The sequence below is a fragment of the Pyrgilauda ruficollis genome, unplaced genomic scaffold, assembly GCF_017590135.1.
Source record: "Pyrgilauda ruficollis isolate IOZ18807 unplaced genomic scaffold, ASM1759013v1 scaffold9, whole genome shotgun sequence".
NCBI lineage: Eukaryota > Metazoa > Chordata > Aves > Passeriformes > Passeridae > Pyrgilauda > Pyrgilauda ruficollis.
This window is the reverse complement of record NW_024531043.1, coordinates 1949990-1969832: the sequence shown is the minus strand read 5'-3', so window position 1 is coordinate 1969832 and position 19843 is coordinate 1949990. Positions and strand designations below refer to the sequence as shown.

Genomic DNA, 19843 nt, shown 5'->3' with positions numbered 1-19843 from the left:
TACCTCTGGGCTCAGGCTCGCTGCCTTGTCCTCTGTACAGCAGGTGAATTCAGGTAATTGTCCTCGTGATCTGAGGATACACCTGATGTGTTCTGGAAGAGGAATTTCTTGACTTCTCCAACTGAAGAATCCAGGAACACAAAAGCCCCTCTTTCAACTACAATTAATGGCATCAGCCTTCAGCTGGGATGAGAACATGACTCCAGGAGCACAAGCCCCACTTCTGGATGAGAGAGTAGAAAGGAAATGGAACTTCCAAGATGTAGCTGCCACAAGGAGATTTGGAAAATTGTCTTTCTGCTGCCTCTCCTTTCCCCAGCAGGAGCTGAGGGCATCCACCTTTGGTACCTTCCTCCACCAGAGTGGGTTCGAGTGGCACAGGTAAAGGCAGGGCTGTGCCTGCACCTCCCAGGAGCCACGGGCATGGCCGAGAGAAGCCTCTTCTGATGGGGAAACCTCTCAGTGCAGCTCAGCTGTGCCTGGGGCTCAAACAGGAAACACTCCTGACCTGAGTGGATTTGGGGCCAGAAGAGCCTTCAGACCAAAAGTGGGCTAGCATGAACGAGTTAAAATCCTTTCCTTTGCTTGGTGAAATTTATTGAAAACTACATCGTTCATCTGTTGAAACTTCACAGCTGTTGAGATTGCCCTGGGGGCAAACCACATCCAAGAAATGGCATGTAGATCCTGGAGCACGGGACTTGAAAGCTGAAACGGGCTCTGGGCGCTGCCTCCCTCCCCTCGCAGCCACGTCTGGCCATCTGCAGCTCCTCCAGTCACACACCGAGGGCTTTTCCTCCTCCCACTGCTCATCTCCGCTCCTGCAGCACAGGCACTCTGTGTCAGGCATTGTATTTTGGCTAAAGAGTGGCGGAGCAAGGATGCAGACAGGAAGATGGGGTGTGGGGAGCGGCACCCGGGGTGAGACAGGGCTGTGTGCACCAGGGAGCATCACCTGCCTGTGACACAGCTCTTTTGTTATCCCTTGGGGAGCGCTGTGAGGCAGGCCCCTGTGAAATGTGCCATTTGCTCATGAAAAATCTGTGAATTCTGTTCAGTGGTAGCAACTTTTTGGTTTGTTTTTTTTTTTTGTTTGGTTGGTTGGTTGTTTGTTTTTTGGGTTTTTTTTAAAAAAAAATATTATTTGTTGGCTGCAACTCTAAAAACTGTATAGGATAAAAAGGTAGTTCTTGCACATTTCCTTCTGACCTGAGTGTTCTGCTGTGTGAACTTGAGGACTGAACTCAGCCACTTGGCACAAGCAAATTAGGACTAGCTCGAGCTCAAAGAACAAACTAAAAGGACATGAGAAACCCACTGACTGCATACACTCAGTCACAAGTGATTCATGGAGTAATTTTGAGTAGCAAACACATTGGTAAGAACTGGAAGGGTTTGCTTCTGCCTTTTTGGGGGATTGTCCACAAACAAAAATATTGGCGAATCCATCAGACGCTTTCTTCTGCTTTGAATACTCTGCCCAGCTCCCCGAGCAATCATGCCGTGCAATTTGCTGCTAACCTAAATAACTTCGGCTCAGGTACAGCCGGAGCACTCCCAGATCTGCCCCTGCACGCCAAGCGCCAGCCTGCAGCTCGGGAGGCTCCGGGCTCGCCGCGGCCGGGCTGTGCGCAGCGAGCGCGGCTCCCGCAGCACCGGGACACCCGCGGGGTCACCGTGCCCCGACGGACCCCGGGAGGGCAGCGGGCACAGCCAGCCCCCGCCGTGCCCGCCGCAGGGGCAGACAGGCGGGAGACGCAGGCAGGCCGGCGTTGCATTCCTTACCTGTGAAACAACCCCTGGAGAGCCAAAGGCTTGGGGAATTCCTGGATCTCTTTGTACCACATTTCAGCTGTGACAGAGCGAGGATTTAAGTGCGGCAGACTCTGGAGGGGGAGGTTGTGAGTTCCTTTTAGAGAGAAAGCAGTTTTAAAAACACAGACGTGCCTTTTACGAACCTTGCCTTACCTGCTCCTGCTGCTAACAGGAGGATGAACTGGGAGCCAGGGCACCAAGTTATTCAGAAATTACTGATTTTGAGTAAGTCCTCCCAGAAGTGCTCAAGAATTAATTACTGTCTTTCAGATTTATGTGTCCCTAAATCCAGAGGCAACTTTCAAGTGTAGGCAAGCCCTAATAGCTGAACTGTGCAAGGAGAGATCTGGGCCAGGGGAAAAGAGAGAGGCAAAATGAAGCCACTTCATTGAATCAAAGGTCAAATTTAGGGTGAAAAATAGCAGAATTAGGAAGTTTGGCCAGTCAAACAGTGAAAATTGTTGCGAGGGTATTTCGATGTAAATGAGGCCCTCCTGCAGAAGCCTCCCCGGCAGGGAGACCTGACACCGTGACTGTGCCTCCGGAGAGAGGGCTGGGGAGGGCGGTGAGCGCGGGGGGAGCTGTGTACACAGCCTCGCAGACAGCCACAAGAAATTATCTCATTAGTAAAGCCGGGCTAGCTGCGCTCCTCAGCACACAGCCGGCCTCCCACGGCACAGAAAAACTTTGTGTCTAATTAACCAAATCAAAGGGTCCCCCAGACGCGGCTGAGAGGGGCGCGCTCAGCTTGGAGCCCGGGCTCCTTCAGCAAGTTCTTCTGCGCCTACTGGAACTAATGAATGTTGATTTCTTGCGGCCGGGGCTCTGGCACTCCCTGTGCCCTGCGAGGCCGCCCTCTCCTCCCTCCAGCACATGCCCCTTCCTAGGGCCAGGAGCGGGCAGGCCGGGAAAGGAGCGGGCAGGAGCCCAGCCGCACGCCCGATGGCCCATGCTGGCAGCACAGCCGAGCTCAGCTGGCACAGCTGGGGCTCCTCACAGCCAGCGGCTCCCTGGGCTCACTCACCCTCCTCTCCCCTCCTGCCTCTACCACCTCTGTTTGCTCTCATGGCTCCTCGGGATGGGGCCACACTCTTCCCTTCAAGGAAGGGAGCCACACTTCCCCAGGACCTGGGAAAAGGGAAAAGTGCAGGTGCTGCTGAGGCGGGGGCTTTCCAGTCCCATTCCAGCTTTTCCAGCTGCTCTGGCCCCTCTGTCGGTGGGAGAAGTCAGGCAGGGAAAGGCAGGGTGTAAAATGCTGCTGCTCCAGCTGAAAGCAGCACTGCGCAGCTCCCGGGGCAGGAGAGCTCCCCGGCACTGCGGGGGGAAGGATTTGGGGGTGTTCCCCTCACAGTGGTGCTTGAGAACGATCCTTTCCTTCCCTCAGGAGTGCCGGAGCTGCAGCTCCCCCGGCCCGCCCGGCTCCCGCGCCGAGGGGCGGCTTGCTTTACAAACGCTTTTCTCTTCCCCTCGTGCTGGAAATTTGACTCTACAAAAACACTTCCACAGCAGCTAATTGCCAGCCCTGCAGTGACTGAGCTCTCTAATTCCTGCCAGTCAATGAACCAGCCCAAAGAGCTGCTTTTCACAACTTGCTGAATGTACGAACACAGCCCTAGAGACATGACACAGCTGGGATTTTCTTTTTTTTCCTGAACATCTTCTGGATCCTTCTCAATTTTGAAAATTACTTTCTCTCCATTGGGTAGAAGGAACACCCAAAGACAGATGTGGCAACAAGGCCTGTTCCAGGGAGACACTGAGGAGACCTGGACCCACAGAGGCCCTGGAGTCCAGTGGGGGTGCCAGGGAAGAGATGATTGTCAGGAAATTGGTTTGGAGGTAAAGCTGGCGTCGTCCAGCCTGTCTCTTCATGATTTGAGGGCTCATCATCATCTTTTCATGGATTCCTACTGCCCAACAATGTCCACGCCTTACAAAGTGTTCCTTGATCTCCTGGTTTGTATCCAGAGGCCTGATGCAAAAATTGTTCTGCTGGTCAATGGTTTAGACCACATCATTCCTCCCTTCCCTCCTCCCTGGCAGCCTCCTTTCCCCGCCCCAGTTGCGGAGCGCTCATCTTCCCTCTGCCAGCCCTTCATTCCCGCCTCTCCTCCACACGGGCCGTGTTCATCGCCCGCTACAGGCCCCTTCATGCTCCCCCGCCTGCCCCACACCCGGCAGGAGCAGCTCCGAGCCTTGGCAAAGCCTGCACCGGGAGCTCTGCTTTGTGTCCCCCTGCACGGAGCCGCCGGCCCCGCGCTCCCGGGGCGAGCATGGAGCGGGGGATCGTTCTGTTCCCGCAGGTAGTGCAAGAGGAAACGGCCTCAGGCTGTGCCGGGAATGTTCTCCCTGGGCATCAGGTCTGCTCTGGAAGGGCTGCCAGCCCCAGCACGGGCAGCACTGGGGTGCTCCGGAGCCGCGCGGTGCGGCACTGGGAGGCACAGCGGGCACTGTGCCCTGCGCCCGGGCGCGGTGGGTGATTCGGTGTTTCGGTGATCAATCCCGTGACTGATGCTGTGATCAGTTCCATGATTGATCCTGTATGGATTCCATCATCAATCCTGTGATCAATCCCGTTATCAGTTCTGTGGTTGATACCGTGACTGGTTCCATGATCAATCCCATGATTGAGCCAGTGACCGGCTCCTGTGGTCAATCCGGTGCCCGGTTCCATGATCAATCCCGTGACCAGTTCCATGACTGATCCCGTGATCACTCCTGTGACTGGTTCCATTATTGATCCCGTGATTGGTTCCATGATGGATCCCGTGATCGGTTCCATTATTGATCCCGTGATCGATCCTGTGCCCGGTTCTGTCATCGATCCCATGATCGATCCCGTGCCTTCATTCCCGCCTCTCCTCCACACGGGCCGTGTTCATCGCCCGCTACAGGCCCCTTCATGCTCCCCCGGCCTGCCCCACACCCGGCAGGAGCAGCTCCGAGCCTTGGCAAAGCCTGCACCGGGAGCTCTGCTTTGTGTCCCCCTGCACGGAGCCGCCGGCCCCGCGCTCCCGGGGCGAGCATGGAGCGGGGGATCGTTCTGTTCCCGCAGGTAGTGCAAGAGGAAACGGCCTCAGGCTGTGCCGGGAATGTTCTCCCTGGGCATCAGGTCTGCTCTGGAAGGGCTGCCAGCCCCAGCACGGGCAGCACTGGGGTGCTCCGGAGCCGCGCGGTGCGGCACTGGGAGGCACAGCGGGCACTGTGCCCTGCGCCCGGGCGCGGTGGGTGATTCGGTGTTTCGGTGATCGATCCCGTGACTGATGCTGCGATCAGTTCCATGATTGATCCTGTATGGATTCCATCATCGATCCTGTGATCAATCCCGTTATCAGTTCTGTGGTTGATACCGTGACTGGTTCCATGATCAATCCCATGATTGAGCCAGTGACCGGCTCCTGTGGTCAATCCGGTGCCCGGTTCCATGATCAATCCCGTGACCAGTTCCATGACTGATCCCGTGATCACTCCTGTGAGTGGTTCCATGATCAATCCCATGACCAGTTCCATGATCAATCCCATGACCGGTTCCATTATTGATCCCATAATCGATCCCGTGACTGGTTCCATTATTGATCCCATGATCGATCCCGTGCCCGGTTCCGTCATCAATCCCGTGATCGATCCCATGATTGGTTCCGTTATTGATCCCGTGGTCCATCCTGTGCCCGGTTCCATTATTGATCCCGTGGTCCATCCCGTGCCCGGTTCCATTGTTGATCCCGTGGTCCGTCCCATGATTGGTTCCGTTATTGATCCTGTGATCGATCCCGTGCCCGGTTCCGTTATTGATCCCGTGGTCCATCCCATGCCCAGTTCCGTTATTGATCCTGTGGTCCATCCCGTGCCCAGTTCCCGCTCCCGGCCCCGCACGGTTCTCGCGCGCTCTCTGCCGGGGGCGAGCTCGCGGTGCACGGACTCCCCGGCGCTTTCTGCGCATGCGCCTTACGGAAATCCCGTCTTTCCCCCGCGGGGCGGGGCGTGGCTCCGGCCGCCGTTTGCGCGTGCGCACTGTGTCACGTGGAGCCGCGGGCCGGCTAAAGGCGGGCGCGGGGCGGGGCGCGCTCACAGCCATGGCGCGCGGCAGCAGGAGCGTGTCCCGGTCCGCCCCGGCCCCGGCGCCCGCCAGGTACCGGGGCCGGGCTGGGCTCGGTGGGCGCACCGCGGCACGCGTCCTGTGCCGCCCCCCATGACTCCCTTCTCTCCGCAGCCCGGCCCCAGCGGCCCCGGCGCCCGTGGCACAGCCGGCGCAGCCCGGGCTGATGGCGCAGATGGCGAGCACGGCGGCCGGCGTGGCCGTGGGTTCCGCCGTGGGACACGTCGTGGGCAGCGCCATCACCGGCGTCTTCAGCGGTGGCTCCTCCGAGCCCGCCAAGGCGGCGGCGCCTGCCCAGGTGCGAGCGGAGCCGGGCTGTGCCCTTGGGCCGCCCTTGGGCGGGGGGCGGCGGGAGCGGGGCCGGGCGGGACGGACGGACGGACGGACGGGCAGCCGTCCCCGCTCGAGGGGACGGGAGCGCGCTGGAAGAGGCGCCGCTGCCCCCGGCCGCCCTGACCGGGCCCGTGGCCGCAGGAGCCCCGGGCCGTGCTGCAGCAGTCGCCGTACGGACCGTGCCACTATGAGATGAAGCAGTTCCTGGAGTGCGCCACCAACCAGAGAGACCTGACCCTGTGCGAGGGCTTCAACGAGGCGCTGAAGCAGTGCAAGTACAGCAACGGTGAGCGCGCCCTGTCCTGCAGGAGCGAGCTGCTGCCAGCGCAGCATCCCCGAGGGGTTGAAGCTTGCAGAAGCGGTCTTCTGGGGGTATAGCGCCCTTTTGGGCTTTAGTAGGAAGCAGTTGTGTCTTTCCCGTGTCCTGAAGAGAAAAACGCAGCTGGGAAAGGAAGGAGAAATGATTTTGGCTATGTCTCTGTGAAGGTTGGGAGGCTGTAGGTACCTTCTGAGTCATGGGCAGCGTGCTGCTCTCCCTGGCTGACTCTCTTAATTCCTGCTGCATTTGGTACAAGCTGTTGTCAGTGGTTGGGTTATGATCTGGTTACACTGGGTGAGAGCTTTTGCTCCAGCTGCTGGATCACGTTCCTAATGCTGACCTTCTGCTTCCTCCCTGTAGGTGTTTCTTCTCTCCTGTGAAGAATTTGCCCCCTTGTAGGGAAGAGGATCGTGGTGTAGAGCCCTGCTCTCCACAGGGAGTGGAAGGACAGACAGGGAGTGAGCTGGAGGGAGCAGACTGACCAGACAGAGTATTCTAGTGGTAATTCACTTCTGAACTAGTAGGGAAGGAAAGGAATGATTGGACCCAAGGGTCTTCGGTGTTCAGGTAGCACTGTATTTATTACAGAGAAATAAAAGAATTTATTTGGACCTATCATCTGTGCACATTCTTTATTTAATTCTCAAGCTAAAATCAAGCTACTGAAGCATTAACATTGTCAGCCACAAGACAAGGCACAAGTTTGTACTTCCTGCAAACAGGGGTGCAGCCTAGCAGGGACTGGGCCTGCATGACTTGGCAGAAGGGGATCCAGACACTGGCTGCCCTCCAGGCAGAGGAGAGGCTGCAGTGAGGTAAGCCAACATGTGTCCCATGGTATTTTCAGTGACAAATTGCTTTTCTATAGATATCCTCTTCCTGAGTCCCTGTCCTGCCCTCAGAGCTAAGAGTGTGACCTGTCTGGCTGTGGGACTTGGGTACTGTTGGCTGCTCTGACTTTGAAGCTTTAGCAGGTTATGCAATGTTCTCAAGGTCACTGGCATCAGAGGAAGTTTGGAGCTGCTTTCCTCTTCCAGTCACCTTGGCAGCTCAGCCTCGTGATTGCTGCCCGTGGACTGGCCTCCAGCAGGACACCGTGTTCCTCACGCTGGTCTAAAAGGGAATTCTGAGGTTTCAGCTGGCGTTTTAGTGGCACAGCAGTGAAGCCAGGACACTTTCAGGTGCTTAACTGATGCATTTTTCGTGGCAGAATGAATCTTTTAACCTTTTGATCTCTGATTGTTGAATAAAGGACGAGTTCTCAGCCCCTTGCTGGGATTTGTGAGGAAATCCAAGTCTAGATGGTAAATGCTGTTAGCAGATACTGGAGGCTGGTGTTGAAAATCCTGCCCCTTCTAAATGTCAGAGTCTTAAGTTCTTGGTAGAGATGTCCTGAGCTGTGCCTGGCCTTATCAGGGGTGTCTTGTGTTCTCCTTAGACAGCCAAGGGAAAAATTAGATGCCAGAGATTAAAAGCCAAAGTGCTCTGTGTGCTGAGCTGACCTGTGTGAGCAGGGAGGAACCACTCCAAAGCTGTTCAACTCCCTTTGAGAAATAAGTGTATTAGGCTGTTGGTGTGTTGCTCTGGGTGGAGAAGCAGCAGCAGGTGTGTTCTGCCTTTCACCCATCTTGGCAGTGCTGCTTCTGCAGCTCTGTGGCCTGGCTGTCTCTGGAGCAGCTTTTCCTGGTGATTGCAGTGGGCAGTCCCTGCAGGGCCACCCCAGAGCTGCGGTGGGAAGCAGGCCCAGCCAGTGACAGGAGTGCAGGTGCAGGCCATGCCAGGGAACACAAGACCCCTGAAGCAGGAGGATGGTGCCTGTGCCTGGCTGTGATGCTGGGATTGTCAGGGTGCAGCCTGGGATGTGCTAGTGAAGCTCTGGGGGGGCAGGGGATCCCAGGGAGAGGGGCTCAGTAGCAGGGCACTCTTGCTGTGCTGGAATGAGAACCTGGGCAGGTGTTTGGGGCCTGGTGGAGGCTGTGCTGCCTGGTGACCAGCAATGGGTCTGTTCCTCACTTAGGGATGTTCTTGTGTTCCAAGCTCCTCTTGCTCTGTGAGGTGGTCCTGTTCCTGCCTCGGGTGCTGGTGTGAGGCTGAGCCCTCTGCAAGGAGCCCTTCTTCCTCTGCTCGGTCCTCTGAGTCTTTCCTGAGAGCTGCTGCAGCCGATCTGTGGAGTGACCAAGCCCCTCCAGAGTTGTGTGTTCCTGCTGTGTTGGTCAGTTGCCCATTATATGTTGGGCAAGGCACTGCCAACCTGTGAGACTACAGCCTGGGAGAGACACTTGAGGGTCTCCCAATTTTTCCTGATGTCCTTCCCCCCATTTGTTCCAAGGAGATGTCCCTCTTTGCCAGGGGGACAAGCTGGGCAGGGCTCTGCCTGGTGTGGGGTGTCACTCTTAACTGGGAGGGGTCCTGCACAGCAGCCCTGCTTGTCCCCTCCCTTGGTGCCTGAATGCACTCATTGCCCCCAAGAGCCCTGAAGGAGCACAGGGGGATCAGAGGAGAGTCCCACAGGACTGTATGAGGGCTGAGGTGGAACAGGAGTCATGCCTGCACCCCTGACTCCTCTGTGGAGGTGAGGTGGGTGCCTGGCTCTTACCTGGGAGGTCAGGGTAGTGTTTCCCCAGGTCCTCAAGCAAGGATTCATAGCAGATGGCTTCAGAGTTTTCTTGTCCTGGCAACAGAATGGGAGAAATGGATTAGTCTCTCTCCTGGCTGTAAACTGAAGGCTTGTAACTGGGGCAGGTGGTTCTGCCCAGGAGAAGTTCTTTCTCCCTTGGACAAACAAAGGCTCAGCTCTAGCTGTTCATCTGAGTTGGCTTCTGCCTCCTCAGAGCTTCTGTGCTGTGTCCAAGTGGCTGCTGAGCAGAGCCCTCCCCAGAGCTGCCCCCAGAGCAGACCCTTCCTGCCCTGGGGCTGTGCACAGGGAACTCACGGGCAGCTCTGATGAGGATGTAGCGCTGCCTTCCCTGCAGGTATTTACTGGCATAGTCAGATGCAGGATCTTCCACTTTGCTCAGGTTCATCAGGGTGCCTTTTTCATCCACAAGATCGATGCAGTCTGCAGAGAGAGATGTGGTGAAGGAAGGCCAGACTGTCCCTGTGGGGCCAACATGAGCCTGAGGGGTTTAGAGGCGTTTTCCTTGGCAAGTTACACTTAGAACAGAATCTGCTGACATCTGGGGAGTGAGAGGTTTGCTGTCCCTTTCCCTGTGCTTTGGGATGTTCTGTGATTCCCATGTGACCCATTTGTAACCCTGTGCTGTTCTTCTATGGGTGAGTGGCAGTCCCTTGGTGACCACAGCCCAGAGCACTCGTACCTTCAGGCCTGCACTGACACTTCCACTTCAGGTGGCCTGTGAGGGTCTGGACAGAGCAGAGCAGGTTCACCATCTCTTGGCAGTTGGCTGCAAACAGGGAATGAGATCTGAGACAGGAGCATGGTCACCCCAAACCCAGGGACCACATGGGCATGGCAGGAGGCACAGCAGGTGGCTCAGAGGTGCCCGCTGTGGCCAGCAAAGGCAGGACCCCCTGTGGCATCAGCAGGGCCTTGAGCAGCTGCATTTCAGCCATGGCTGCTGGTAGCGGGTGCTGAGAGGTGCCCCAGGGTCCAGGGGAGAAGATGAGCACTTTCATTTGGGGAAAATGGTTCTGATTGATATAGTGTCTCTATCCTTCAATTTGTTTCATCAAGCATGAGTATGAAAAAGCAGTGGGCCCTGGTCCTTGCCAGTGCCCTCCTAAGAGCTGGTCCCAGTCACAAGGGGCAAGAGCTGGAGATTGTGGCTGAGTCACCCGGGGATATTTTGGCCATGAACTCTGACTGAGTTTGGCACAATTGAGAAATCCCCCAGGGCTGACACACGTCAGTAGTCAGAGCTGGGGATCCAATTCAAATAGCAGAGGGAGCAAAGGCTTAGGACTGTGTGTGTCTGATGGCTTCAGCCATGAGTGTCTGGGGTAAGGCCAAGGCTTTCAGCCAACTGGGTAAGGTCAGGATAGGGGCTGCTCATGCCTTCCCACAAATGCCTGCTCTCTGAAACTGAGAGCCAGGATTTCAGTCAGGGAGCCCTTCCCACACAGCCCAGAACAGAGGAGCTCTGCTAGCAGCTGGCACTTGTGCCCCATGGCTCTTCTGGTTGTGTCTAGATAAGCAGGGCCCCCTCCGGTGGTTTCCCAGAGCTGCCAGGCTGGAAACTCATCCTCACCTCCAGCCTCCCTCCCTGTGCTTAACTCAGCTCTGCTGGAGTGGTTTCCCTCCATGATTTGGAGTGTAGGGTAACAGATCTCCCTTTTTTAAAAGCAGTGAAGGTGCAGGATGCTGCTGTGCCTGGCAGAGCTCTCCTGCCTGTTCCCTCAGCACCGGGCATTGCTGTTCACCAGGTGCTGTGTCCCTCCCTGCCCCTTGTGCAGGTGACGAGGGTGGCCCAGGTGTCCGGCTACCCCCACCTACCTCCGAATCTCACGGTGGCGAACATGGTGCTGCCGTGCCCCTGGCAGGGCTGTGGGGCCGGGTCCCGTCCTGCAGGCAGCGCTGGGAGCTGCTGGAGAGCCCCGGGCACACGGGCTCCATCCCCACTGACGCTGTTGTGGTTTCAGTAGCCAGATTGCCCAGCAACAGCGAACGGCCCCTGCAGATTCTCGAGCCTCCTGCGGGGGGAGAAGGGAGGCAGAGCAAGGGCTGAGCTAAACAACAGCCTCTTGGGAAGGCTGCCTGCTCCATGTGGTCCCAGATGCTCTGAATTTACGACTTTTTGTAGTCTCGTGCTATTTCCTGCCCCTCGGTTTTTTCCGGCCCCCCCCCCCCCTCCGCCATTTGTCCTGCAGCTCATCTGGGCTGTGGTGGTGCCACATCTGTTCACCCTGCTCCTAACTGAGCCCAGCACTGCTGCAAGGCCAGCCTGGCTTCCTCTGTGACATGGCTGGATGCCACTGGAAAAATCCCCCTGAGGACCCTGCCTGTGCTGCTCCTACTCTGGAGCAGGAGGCAGTGGGGTTTTGCAGCCCCGTGGTGGACATGGTCATGTGCTGGCTGCATCTTCTGTTTGGTGCCCAAATGTTGCTGTGCAAGTGTTCCTGCAGTCAGGGCCCTGTAGCATCATCCCCTTTTCCTGAGGAAAACATGAATGAAATCATGTCCCTGGGCTGCTCAGCAGATGGGGAGGCTGGAATGGTGGGAACCAGTAACAACACTGATGTGCTGCATTATCCAGTGGGGATAATGTCACTGCTCTGAGGATAAATTCCCTTTCTCTGGAATGCCCCTCTTTGCATGAGGAGGTGATTTCCCTCTGTCTTGCCAGGTTTCATTTCACAGTCAGTCTAATCCCTGGACTTGACCTGCTCAGCGCTTGGGACAAGGTGTGTGTGTGACACTCCTCCCCTGGGACATGTGCAGGAGACTTGTGTTCATCTTGCCACCACTTGGCAGAATGTGGGGAGTGCTGGTGGGCAGCAGTGGAGCTGTACCTGCAGGGTGCTCGTACCTGCCAGAGCTCATGAAACACAAACTGCTGACATCTGCAGGGACAAACCCTGGGGCCTTGAGGCCCTGGGGCTCTGTGGGTGCTGCAGAGGGAGGGAGTGGCTGTCCCTGGGTGGTGATGAGGTGGCACTGGCAGGGGCTGAGCCTGCCTGTGGAGGGCAGGAGGTGCCCAGCGGCTCTGGCACATGAGAAGTGCCCACTGCCCTCACCGTGGGGACAGCCTGGGCTGGTGGCTGTGTGACGCAGTGGCCCCGTGACAGGTGTCACAGGCAGGAGTGGCTTCACGCTGGCTGAGCTGGTGGCCGTTGGCTGTAACGGTCTGCTGTCCTTCCGCACCAGCTGTGCTGCAGCCACCTCTGCCCCGCTCCCTGGGGACACACACACCTGCTGCCCGCTGGCCTCAGCAGCCACCCACCACAGCTGCTGCTCCTGAGGTGGCCCTGGCCAAGAGGCAGCACCCTCAGCAGCTCCCAGCCCCTGCTGCAAGTTATGCTGAGACCCTGCCCAGTCATTCCTGTCACCGTGATGGAGCTGCAGGAAGGGAGCAGCAGCTTTCCTTCTGTTGTTTCTGTGATGGGACAGCTGCCTCCCATCATCCGTTCTCCCTGGCGGCCCCCAGCCTGCTGCCTCCCAGGGCATCCTTGGCACGGTGTGGCTCAGGCTCCTGGCCTCCTGCATGCCTGGCAGCAGAGGGCCTGAGTGTGAGACTGCAGGGAAACCTCTCTGCTCCTCCCAGCAGCCAAGAGAGATGGTCAGCGATGCCACCCCAGGGCACGGGGTGGTGGGGTGAGCTGTGGGTGTGCTGGTGCAGCTGAAGGAAAAGGGCTGAGGTGAGGGTGAGTGGCTGTCACCCCCTCCTGAAGCCCAGCTGCAGCAGAGCGAGCAGCCCCGGGGAGCTGAGTCCCTGAGCCCCCCGTGTCATTTACATACACCCCGCCAGTGGCCACGGCACAGCAGCCGGGCTTTGTGCAGCACCCCAGAGCTGCTCTGAAACAGCCTCCCTTCCTCTGCCTCCTGCCATGGCCCTGGGATTCACAGTCCTGCTCCTGCTGGGGACGCTGGGCACAGGTAAGGGTGCTGTGGCAGAATCAGCTCTGCCTGGGGGCACTGCAGGGTGGAGGGCAGGCTGGGCTCTCCAGGGGGGTTGGTTTGAGTAGGGCGTTTACTCCGGGGCTTGTGATGGGATGAGCAGGGTGGTGGTTGGGAAATGGCATTGCCTCATTTTGGGGGCTGAGGGTGATGGGGGACACATCCCAGCCCATCACTAACTGCATCCCTGGTGCGTGCAGCTGGCAGGGCGCAGCCCGTGCTGAGCCAGCCGCACTCCGTGTTCGTGCAGCCCGGGCAGAGCGCTCGGCTCTTCTGCACCCTGAGCCCGCAGTACAACATCAGCCACTTCGGCATCTCCTGGTACCAGCAGCGCCCAGGGCACTCCCTCAGGTATCTGCTCTATTACAACTCCGAGCGAGACAAGCACAAGCCTGCCAAGACTCCCGAGCGCTTCTCGGCCACCAAAGACCTCGCCAGCAACGCCTGCATCCTCACCATCGCAGCCGCCTGCCAGGACGACAACGGCACCTACTACTGCGCCCTGTCCCCTGCCCTCAGGTGGCTCTAGAGAGGCTCCTGAAGCTTTCTGTGCTTTCCCTGGACACCCTCTCTCAGCAGGGAGAGCAGCAGCCCTGGGAGGGATGGGAAAAATCCATCTTTGCATGCTTGAGCAGGCCCGGCAGCGCTGCCTCGTGCTGGGCAGTGCAGCAACCTCCTCTTTGTCCCCAAGTGTCCCTCATGGGGCATCAGAGAGCCGGGCACGGGCACAGAGCGGCCAGGGCCGCCTGCTGCAGCGCGGGCATGAGGGCTCAGCCGCCGCCTGGCTGTCCTGGGCTCTTCCAGCACCTGGCATGAGGCAGCCTCGACCCGGCTGGGGCTTCCGCAGAGTTTAAATAAAGGTGATAAAGGTAATAAAGGCTGATCCTCACCCCGCGGCTCGTGTGGTGTCCCCGGGCCAGGAGGGCGGGCAGGAGCGGCTGCGGGCCGGGAGGGGTCCCTGGGCCGGGGGGAGCCCTCACCCACCCCTGGAGCAGCCCCTGCTCCCACAGCACAGCTCCTGAGGGGACAGGGACACGCGTGCCCCCGCGGGGACTCTGTGGGGACGTTTGCTCAGAGAACATGAAAGGTTTTCCCACAGAATTGGGGAAAATGCCGGGAAGGCCGCACTGAGCATGCTCAGCTCGGCGCGCGCACGGCGGCGGCATTTAGGCCACAAAGGCAGGCCCTGCTTGTCACGTGAGGAGCGGCCGGCGCTACCATTGGCTCGGGGAAAGACAAAACCAGGCGCGTCACTTCCGGATTACCTCAGTGCGCGTCAGGGCCCCATGGCCTTTGGAGCGGGCTCTTGCCCTGCTCTTGTGCTCAGCACGTGCGAAAAGCCCCGCTATGAAAAGTCCACGAAGGAGACAGAGGCGTCCTGCAACTTTATTCGAATAAAGGGAGAGAGTCCACTACGCCATACCCCCGTGGGGTCTCTGTGGAGATTTCGGAGGATGCGGCCTCCTTATAGCCTAAACTCCCGGCCACAGGTTGCCGTCTTCCTTTCCCCGTTGGCTGAGGTACAGTGGCAGGAGGTGGGCACTGAATTGTGTAAAGCAAGCATGGGATAATGAATTCTTGTTCTTCTTAACTGAGTCCTGTTTAATATGTTTGTCAAAGGGGAAGATCAGCTCGAATTTGGTGCAAGGGAGTTCCAAGCTAAAAGGAAGCTGCAGTTTGCTGCCTGAGATGCAGATGTAAAACACTTCAGGATCTGCCTGAGAGCTGGAACAGCTGGCAGAGCCATCCTGCCTCCTGCTCGGGAGCAGCGTGGAAAGGCACAGGCAGCTCTGGGAAAGGTGCTGTGGAGAGCTCAGCTCCACCCTCTGGGCTCCTGCACAACCAGGAGTGAATTTGAAATACCAAGGCCTGAACAAGTTCAAGCAAACAAATCTTCCCTGCTCCCTGTCAGCAAGTGGACAGCAGAGAGCTGCTCACAGAACTGGACTCCTCTTTGAGGAAACTGCTGCAGAGTAACAAGGAAAGTATTTAGAGACAATAAACATCCCATCCTGGGTAGATCCCTGCTCTTCTCTTGTGCTGTGGGACTGTGGCAGAACAACTCCATTGGAGTTCTGAATGGTTAAACTCACTAAGAGGAACATAAGTACTATAGTGACAAATCCCAATACAATTCCTTTAGACTAAGGAGGGAAAAAAAAACCCTACCAACTTTAGTCAGGATCTAAAATATTCCTTCTAGCTGACACAGCAAAGCAGGGACTGAAAGGCATCCACAACTAGCTATGCAAAGCATCTGTACTTTCAGCCAGTGACCCATATAAAATGAATAAATAATTCATAATTACATATGTAGTGTACACCATGCATGTCAAGAAGGGTTCCAGAGAGAGAAGCACAGCAGGCATGCTTTGCCCTCTGAAAGGAAAAGTCCTCCAGTTACTGCTGTCACTCTGGAAAGTCTCTGGACTGCAGAGACACAACTGGACCTCCATTTACAGCTGCAAAGCCACTTTAGATATTTTCCCATGATGTTCTATAGCCTAGATTGACTCCATGATTCCTGAAATTCAGAGGAAGTATTCAACTAATGCACTGCACAGTAGCACAGTACCAGCACTCCAAAGCAGGTGCACAATAAGCTGAAGAAAGCAGGATCCAGTCCCAGAAGTTCCTTACTTCCTCTCTTCACCTCTGGGTTTGCCCCACATACAAGGCAAGCTTTTTACACTGAGGCTTTGGTAAAGCAACAGCTGCTGTCTTGTCCTTTTGGATTCAAGGCTCCAGTTCCTTCCTCCTGCTGCTCAGATGTGCACTCTCAAACAGGCAGGAGCTCTGGGGGGTACTCCCCATAGCAGTATTTGGCAATTGGGTCTCTGTAGGTGTTCTCATGCTGCACGCTCTGCCAGGAAAGGAGGAGAAGCTTTAACAAGATACACACAGTGAAACAAGGCATCCCTTCACTGAGGGACAAAACCCACAGTGTTTATGCACAGGCAAAAAAAAAAAAATCCCAAATTCTTCTACACATCAGAGTGTCTTTGGATCAAAGAACTCTGCATTGCCAGCACACAAGAGCCAGCTGATGCATTACAGCACTGCAGTGTTGAACCAGAACCTCCTTTTCAAGAGAGTACCCAAGTAAGTAGGAAAAGATTTCATTAAAAAAAAAAAATAGATCTGTTCAGGCAGTATCATCATCAAATGTTCTAAGCATGCAGAGCACAATAAAGTTGCAACTTGAGATGTGTGCATTTTTCTGGACAAAAGGCAGAGTTCAAATTTTATGGGGAAAAAAACCCAGTAACTTTGGAGACATTTGGAACTCTATCCTTTGTCTGCAGTCCATCCCCATTGCTACCTGAAATACTGAAGCTGCAGGACATGGCCAAAAGCACTTTCTAAAAGAGCCACTGCTTGCTTAGAGCAAGACTTCTAACAAAATCACATGGGTAACAGAAGTTCACCTCTGTCCTTAACAAGCAGAGAAATTACAACACAGTTTTCGAGTTACCATGCAGGTGATTGTCAGCACATGGTGAGTCTCCAGTACCAAAAATAAAGAGCATTCTGAGGCTACTGAACAGCTTGAACAGCTCTCACTGTCTTCATCCTAATGAGATCTTCCCCAGAACTCATCTCAGATCTCCACTGGTCACTGAACTCAGTCTCTTTTTAGTTAAGCCCCTCTTTTCTACAGAGAATGTGCAACTCATCCTGCTCTAAATGCGTGCTTTGCCTTCAGACTGGCTCTCAGCCATAGCTTGAGCTTTTGTGAAAATACAAACACGACGCACCAGCCATTCACAGCATTGAGCCCCCTTTCCCAAGGGCAGTTTTTGGGCCCTGGCCATGTGCTGGTGCCTCACCTGTGATGAAGTCCTACACTTGGCCAGACACAGCTCGAAGTGATCTTCCACTGCCATGAAGAGGTTCTGGAATGCAATCGCTGCCCGGTTCAAGAACCGCTCCAGGAGATGTTGCTGAAGTGGTCAGCAAAGAGAAGGCAAAAATCAGAAACACTCTGCTTCAGCAAGGAGTAATCAAAGCCCACCCCAACCTACAGAACTCAGGTATCAGAGGAATAGTAAGCAACTCCACTTAGGATTTCTAGGAAGCACTGAAAGGCTAATGCCTCAGAACCCCAGCAGCAGGACAAGAATCGAAGAGAAGCTCACAGAATATGGGGAAATGCCAATTACAAAACTAATAGTGACTGCAGTAACTCTTCTGCAACCCTTCAGCGAATGCAACTCCACTGAAGCTGAAACACTTTTCAAGGCTCCCAGTATTTCCTCCCAAAGGTGGGAAGGATTAGTCTTGTTAAAGCTTTCTTTATAGCTTGCCATATGCTCCTTGGAGGCTTTCCTCATCATTCCAAGAAAAGGAACTGTCCCTCTAAGGGAAAAGCTCCTCACAAAGAAGCACTTTTAGCCACAGAGGGGCCCCAGCAGCTGAGAACACCTGGAAAGCAGGAGGAAGTCCATCACCTTGCTGGGCTGCAGGCAGCAGGACACGCAGAACTCGTAGACGCTGCAGCAGCCGTTGGGCAGGCAGCTGTCACAGCTGTACAGCTTGGTGCTGGGCACGTGCACATCGCAGCAGCCGTTCACCAGCAGGTCCTTCCTCTCACAGATGTAGCCTGGAAAACAGCAACAGGAGTGACAAGTGGCAAGGCACACCCCTCTGTATGTTCTATGGAAATCGCAGTGAGGATCACGTTCCTTAAGAACAGGTTTGTTTGTCATTTAGTAGGTTATGATCCCACTCAGTCCTGTGCAGCCTTTCTTGGAAATGGAGAGCAGCGTTTCAAACAGCCTGGTGTTATCTGCACAGCTATCATATCCTGCTCTAATATGTGCTCTATATGCACCATGAGTATTTAAATGCAGATTATTTAACTTCTGAGTATTTTTGGGCACAGTTCCTTGTGAAAGGGGGAATGGGATTGGCATTGACTATATTGGAAAAAAAACCACGACACACGTTTTTGCAATGGGTCTGTCTCTGGATAATTCTCTTACAGTTCAGTATGAAGAGACTTAGATTTAACCATGCAGGTCAGTGTAATATTCATTGCTGGGTGGAATCCTTAACAGTATAGAAATGTGGTGTACATCCTTATGGAAATGGTACTACCACAGTGTTAGACTGTGAAAGATCTGTAATTTTTAGAGATCTTATGAACTGGCACTAACCGTAAGGCAGTGCCAAATTTAACATTGATGCAAATCACAGAAGATATGGTGGGTTCTCTATAGCCTTGATTTGTGGCCAAGAAAGATCCAGGTCTAAGCAACAAGCACAGCCTAGGGCAGGAAAGGGTCTTTAATTTCTACCACTTAAAAGAAGTGGTTAATAACCTTGGGTTTACAAGGGTCAGATAAGCTCGTTAACTGTGACTGAGCACTAATTACACCAGCCCTGAGCTGCCTCCATACAAGGCCAAGGTTTCCTCAGATGCTCTCCCTAACCCCCTGACAGCAGGAGCATGCTGCAGGGAGACACAAAGAGCTCTGCAAGCAACCACAGCAAACTGAGCAGGACCCAATGTCCGGGTTCTGTGCAAAGGTAACTGGAAGTTTTTGACTTTTAGGTAGCCACAGTCACACCCACACAGCCCTGGCCCTGCTTCTGGTGTGCACAGAACCAAAGCAGCAGGATCTGCAGCCACAGTGAAATTCAGCCATCCAGAGGAGAACAGGCCAAGGGCCAAGTGAAAATGCCTTAATAAAGAGCAGTTGTTGCATCAAAGTGCCATCAGCAATCAGAGAGGCAAAGCAGCACTGCCACATGCAGAATAAATATCAACTGTACCCAGTTCATCTGTAATGAGGAGCTTGCCCTGCACAGAGTTCCTGCACTGGTTGCTCAGCTGACTGCTGTTCCCCGAGCTGAACTTCACCTTCCACAGGATGGGCTGCTCATGCTCCTGCACTTGGAGGAGAGTCCGATCTCTCACCATCCTCTCTTCCTGCAAGGAAAAACAGGAATGCAACCAAACATACCAGTTCCTCCTGCCACTTCAATCCACGTGTCTCTCCCAGGATTAAAGATGTCAAGTACTTGTAAACTCCCCAGCACAGGAAACTCCAGCATCAATGGTGAAAACAATTTACTACTTGTAGTATTTTACTTCATACTTCAACAGGAAGACACACACTTCAGTAAAGTCAGGGTATTCCAGTTCACCATGGATCAGCTAACGCAGCTGAACTCAGTCACTACAACCACAAAAGTAGTATATTTTATATTAAATAACCACAGCTGAAAATATTTCTCTTTCATGAGCCCTTTGCCAGTGGAATCACCACTCCCGAAAGACACAACAGCAACTACCAAACCCAGTGGAGACTTTCTTTTCCCAGTTTCGGTTCAAACCGCTATAGCTGTCAAACAGAGAATCAGGCATTCCTATTTTAAACTCCATTAAATGTTTATAACGCCATTCGTACGGCAGCGTTACCCAGGGGTGCGGTGACAGCACCTGAAGAACGAGAGCCACCGTGGGGTAAGGGATGTTTCACCCGGGGCCGCGGCCGGCACTGACCTGCTTGAAGGTGCTGCTGATGAAGTAAACGAGCGAGAGCCCGAAGACGACGCCGAGGACCCATCGCTTCCTGAGCAGCCGCCGCCAGAGCACGGCCCCGCAGGGCACCATGGCCGGGCGAGGGGCAGCGCGGGCCCGGGGCCGGCATCACCGGCGGGCGCGCAGCGAGCGGCGCCGAGCCCCGCGCGGCCCCAG

At 55.3% G+C, this 19843-nt stretch overlaps 4 protein-coding genes across 4 annotated transcripts; 2 read left to right on the top strand and 2 right to left on the bottom strand.

Moving 5' to 3' along the window:
- Nucleotides 1-5821: 5821 nt before the first annotated feature.
- CHCHD10 (coiled-coil-helix-coiled-coil-helix domain containing 10) lies at nucleotides 5822-7179 on the top strand. Its single transcript, XM_041488881.1, has 4 exons — nucleotides 5822-5944; nucleotides 6026-6209; nucleotides 6386-6530; nucleotides 6924-7179. Exons 1-4 carry the CDS (start codon nucleotides 5889-5891, stop codon nucleotides 6941-6943), a joined length of 405 nt encoding a protein of 134 aa, XP_041344815.1. The 5' UTR covers nucleotides 5822-5888; the 3' UTR covers nucleotides 6944-7179.
- On the bottom strand, nucleotides 6954-11281 carry CUNH22orf15 (chromosome unknown C22orf15 homolog). The gene is made up of 5 exons (XM_041488880.1): nucleotides 11017-11281; nucleotides 9881-9967; nucleotides 9496-9621; nucleotides 9160-9234; nucleotides 6954-8727 (listed from the first exon to the last, which is right to left on the bottom strand). Exons 1-5 carry the CDS (start codon nucleotides 11039-11041, stop codon nucleotides 8573-8575), a joined length of 468 nt encoding a protein of 155 aa, XP_041344814.1. The 5' UTR covers nucleotides 11042-11281; the 3' UTR covers nucleotides 6954-8572.
- Nucleotides 11282-12766: 1485 nt separating this feature from the next.
- Nucleotides 12767-14387, top strand: VPREB3 (V-set pre-B cell surrogate light chain 3). Its single transcript, XM_041488563.1, has 2 exons — nucleotides 12767-13116; nucleotides 13338-14387. The coding sequence occupies exons 1-2, from the start codon at nucleotides 13068-13070 to the stop codon at nucleotides 13664-13666; spliced, it is 378 nt and encodes a 125-aa protein (XP_041344497.1). The 5' UTR covers nucleotides 12767-13067; the 3' UTR covers nucleotides 13667-14387.
- Nucleotides 14388-14503: 116 nt separating this feature from the next.
- SPRING1 (SREBF pathway regulator in golgi 1) lies at nucleotides 14504-19837 on the bottom strand. Its single transcript, XM_041488562.1, has 5 exons — nucleotides 19649-19837; nucleotides 18916-19072; nucleotides 17589-17740; nucleotides 16968-17081; nucleotides 14504-16000 (listed from the first exon to the last, which is right to left on the bottom strand). Exons 1-5 carry the CDS (start codon nucleotides 19757-19759, stop codon nucleotides 15917-15919), a joined length of 618 nt encoding a protein of 205 aa, XP_041344496.1. The 5' UTR covers nucleotides 19760-19837; the 3' UTR covers nucleotides 14504-15916.
- Between the last annotated feature and the right edge of the window lie 6 nt (nucleotides 19838-19843).

What these genes read in the sequence shown, in the direction of transcription:
- CHCHD10 (XM_041488881.1), top strand. Translation starts at nt 5,889, where the DNA reads ATGGCGCGCGGCAGCAGGAGCGTGTCCCGGTCCGCCCCGGCCCCGGCG. An exon ending in CCGGCCCCGGCGCCCGCCAG is followed by an intron (nt 5,945 to 6,025) that starts GTACCGGGGCCG and finishes TTCTCTCCGCAG; the next exon opens with CCCGGCCCCAGCGGCCCCGG. An exon ending in GCAGTGCAAGTACAGCAACG is followed by an intron (nt 6,531 to 6,923) that starts GTGAGCGCGCCC and finishes TCCTCCCTGTAG; the next exon opens with GTGTTTCTTCTCTCCTGTGA.
- CUNH22orf15 (XM_041488880.1), bottom strand. Translation starts at nt 11,041, where the DNA reads ATGTTCGCCACCGTGAGATTCGGAG. An exon ending in CGCCACCGTGAGATTCGGAG is followed by an intron (nt 9,968 to 11,016) that starts GTAGGTGGGGGT and finishes CCCTGTTTGCAG; the next exon opens with CCAACTGCCAAGAGATGGTG. An exon ending in CATCCTCATCAGAGCTGCCC is followed by an intron (nt 9,235 to 9,495) that starts GTGAGTTCCCTG and finishes TTCTGTTGCCAG; the next exon opens with GACAAGAAAACTCTGAAGCC.
- VPREB3 (XM_041488563.1), top strand. Translation starts at nt 13,068, where the DNA reads ATGGCCCTGGGATTCACAGTCCTGCTCCTGCTGGGGACGCTGGGCACA. An exon ending in GCTGGGGACGCTGGGCACAG is followed by an intron (nt 13,117 to 13,337) that starts GTAAGGGTGCTG and finishes TGGTGCGTGCAG; the next exon opens with CTGGCAGGGCGCAGCCCGTG.
- SPRING1 (XM_041488562.1), bottom strand. Translation starts at nt 19,759, where the DNA reads ATGGTGCCCTGCGGGGCCGTGCTCTGGCGGCGGCTGCTCAGGAAGCGA. An exon ending in CCTCATTACAGATGAACTGG is followed by an intron (nt 17,741 to 18,915) that starts GTACAGTTGATA and finishes GCTGTTTTCCAG; the next exon opens with GCTACATCTGTGAGAGGAAG. An exon ending in GCTGCCTGCAGCCCAGCAAG is followed by an intron (nt 17,082 to 17,588) that starts GTGATGGACTTC and finishes TGACCACTTCAG; the next exon opens with CAACATCTCCTGGAGCGGTT.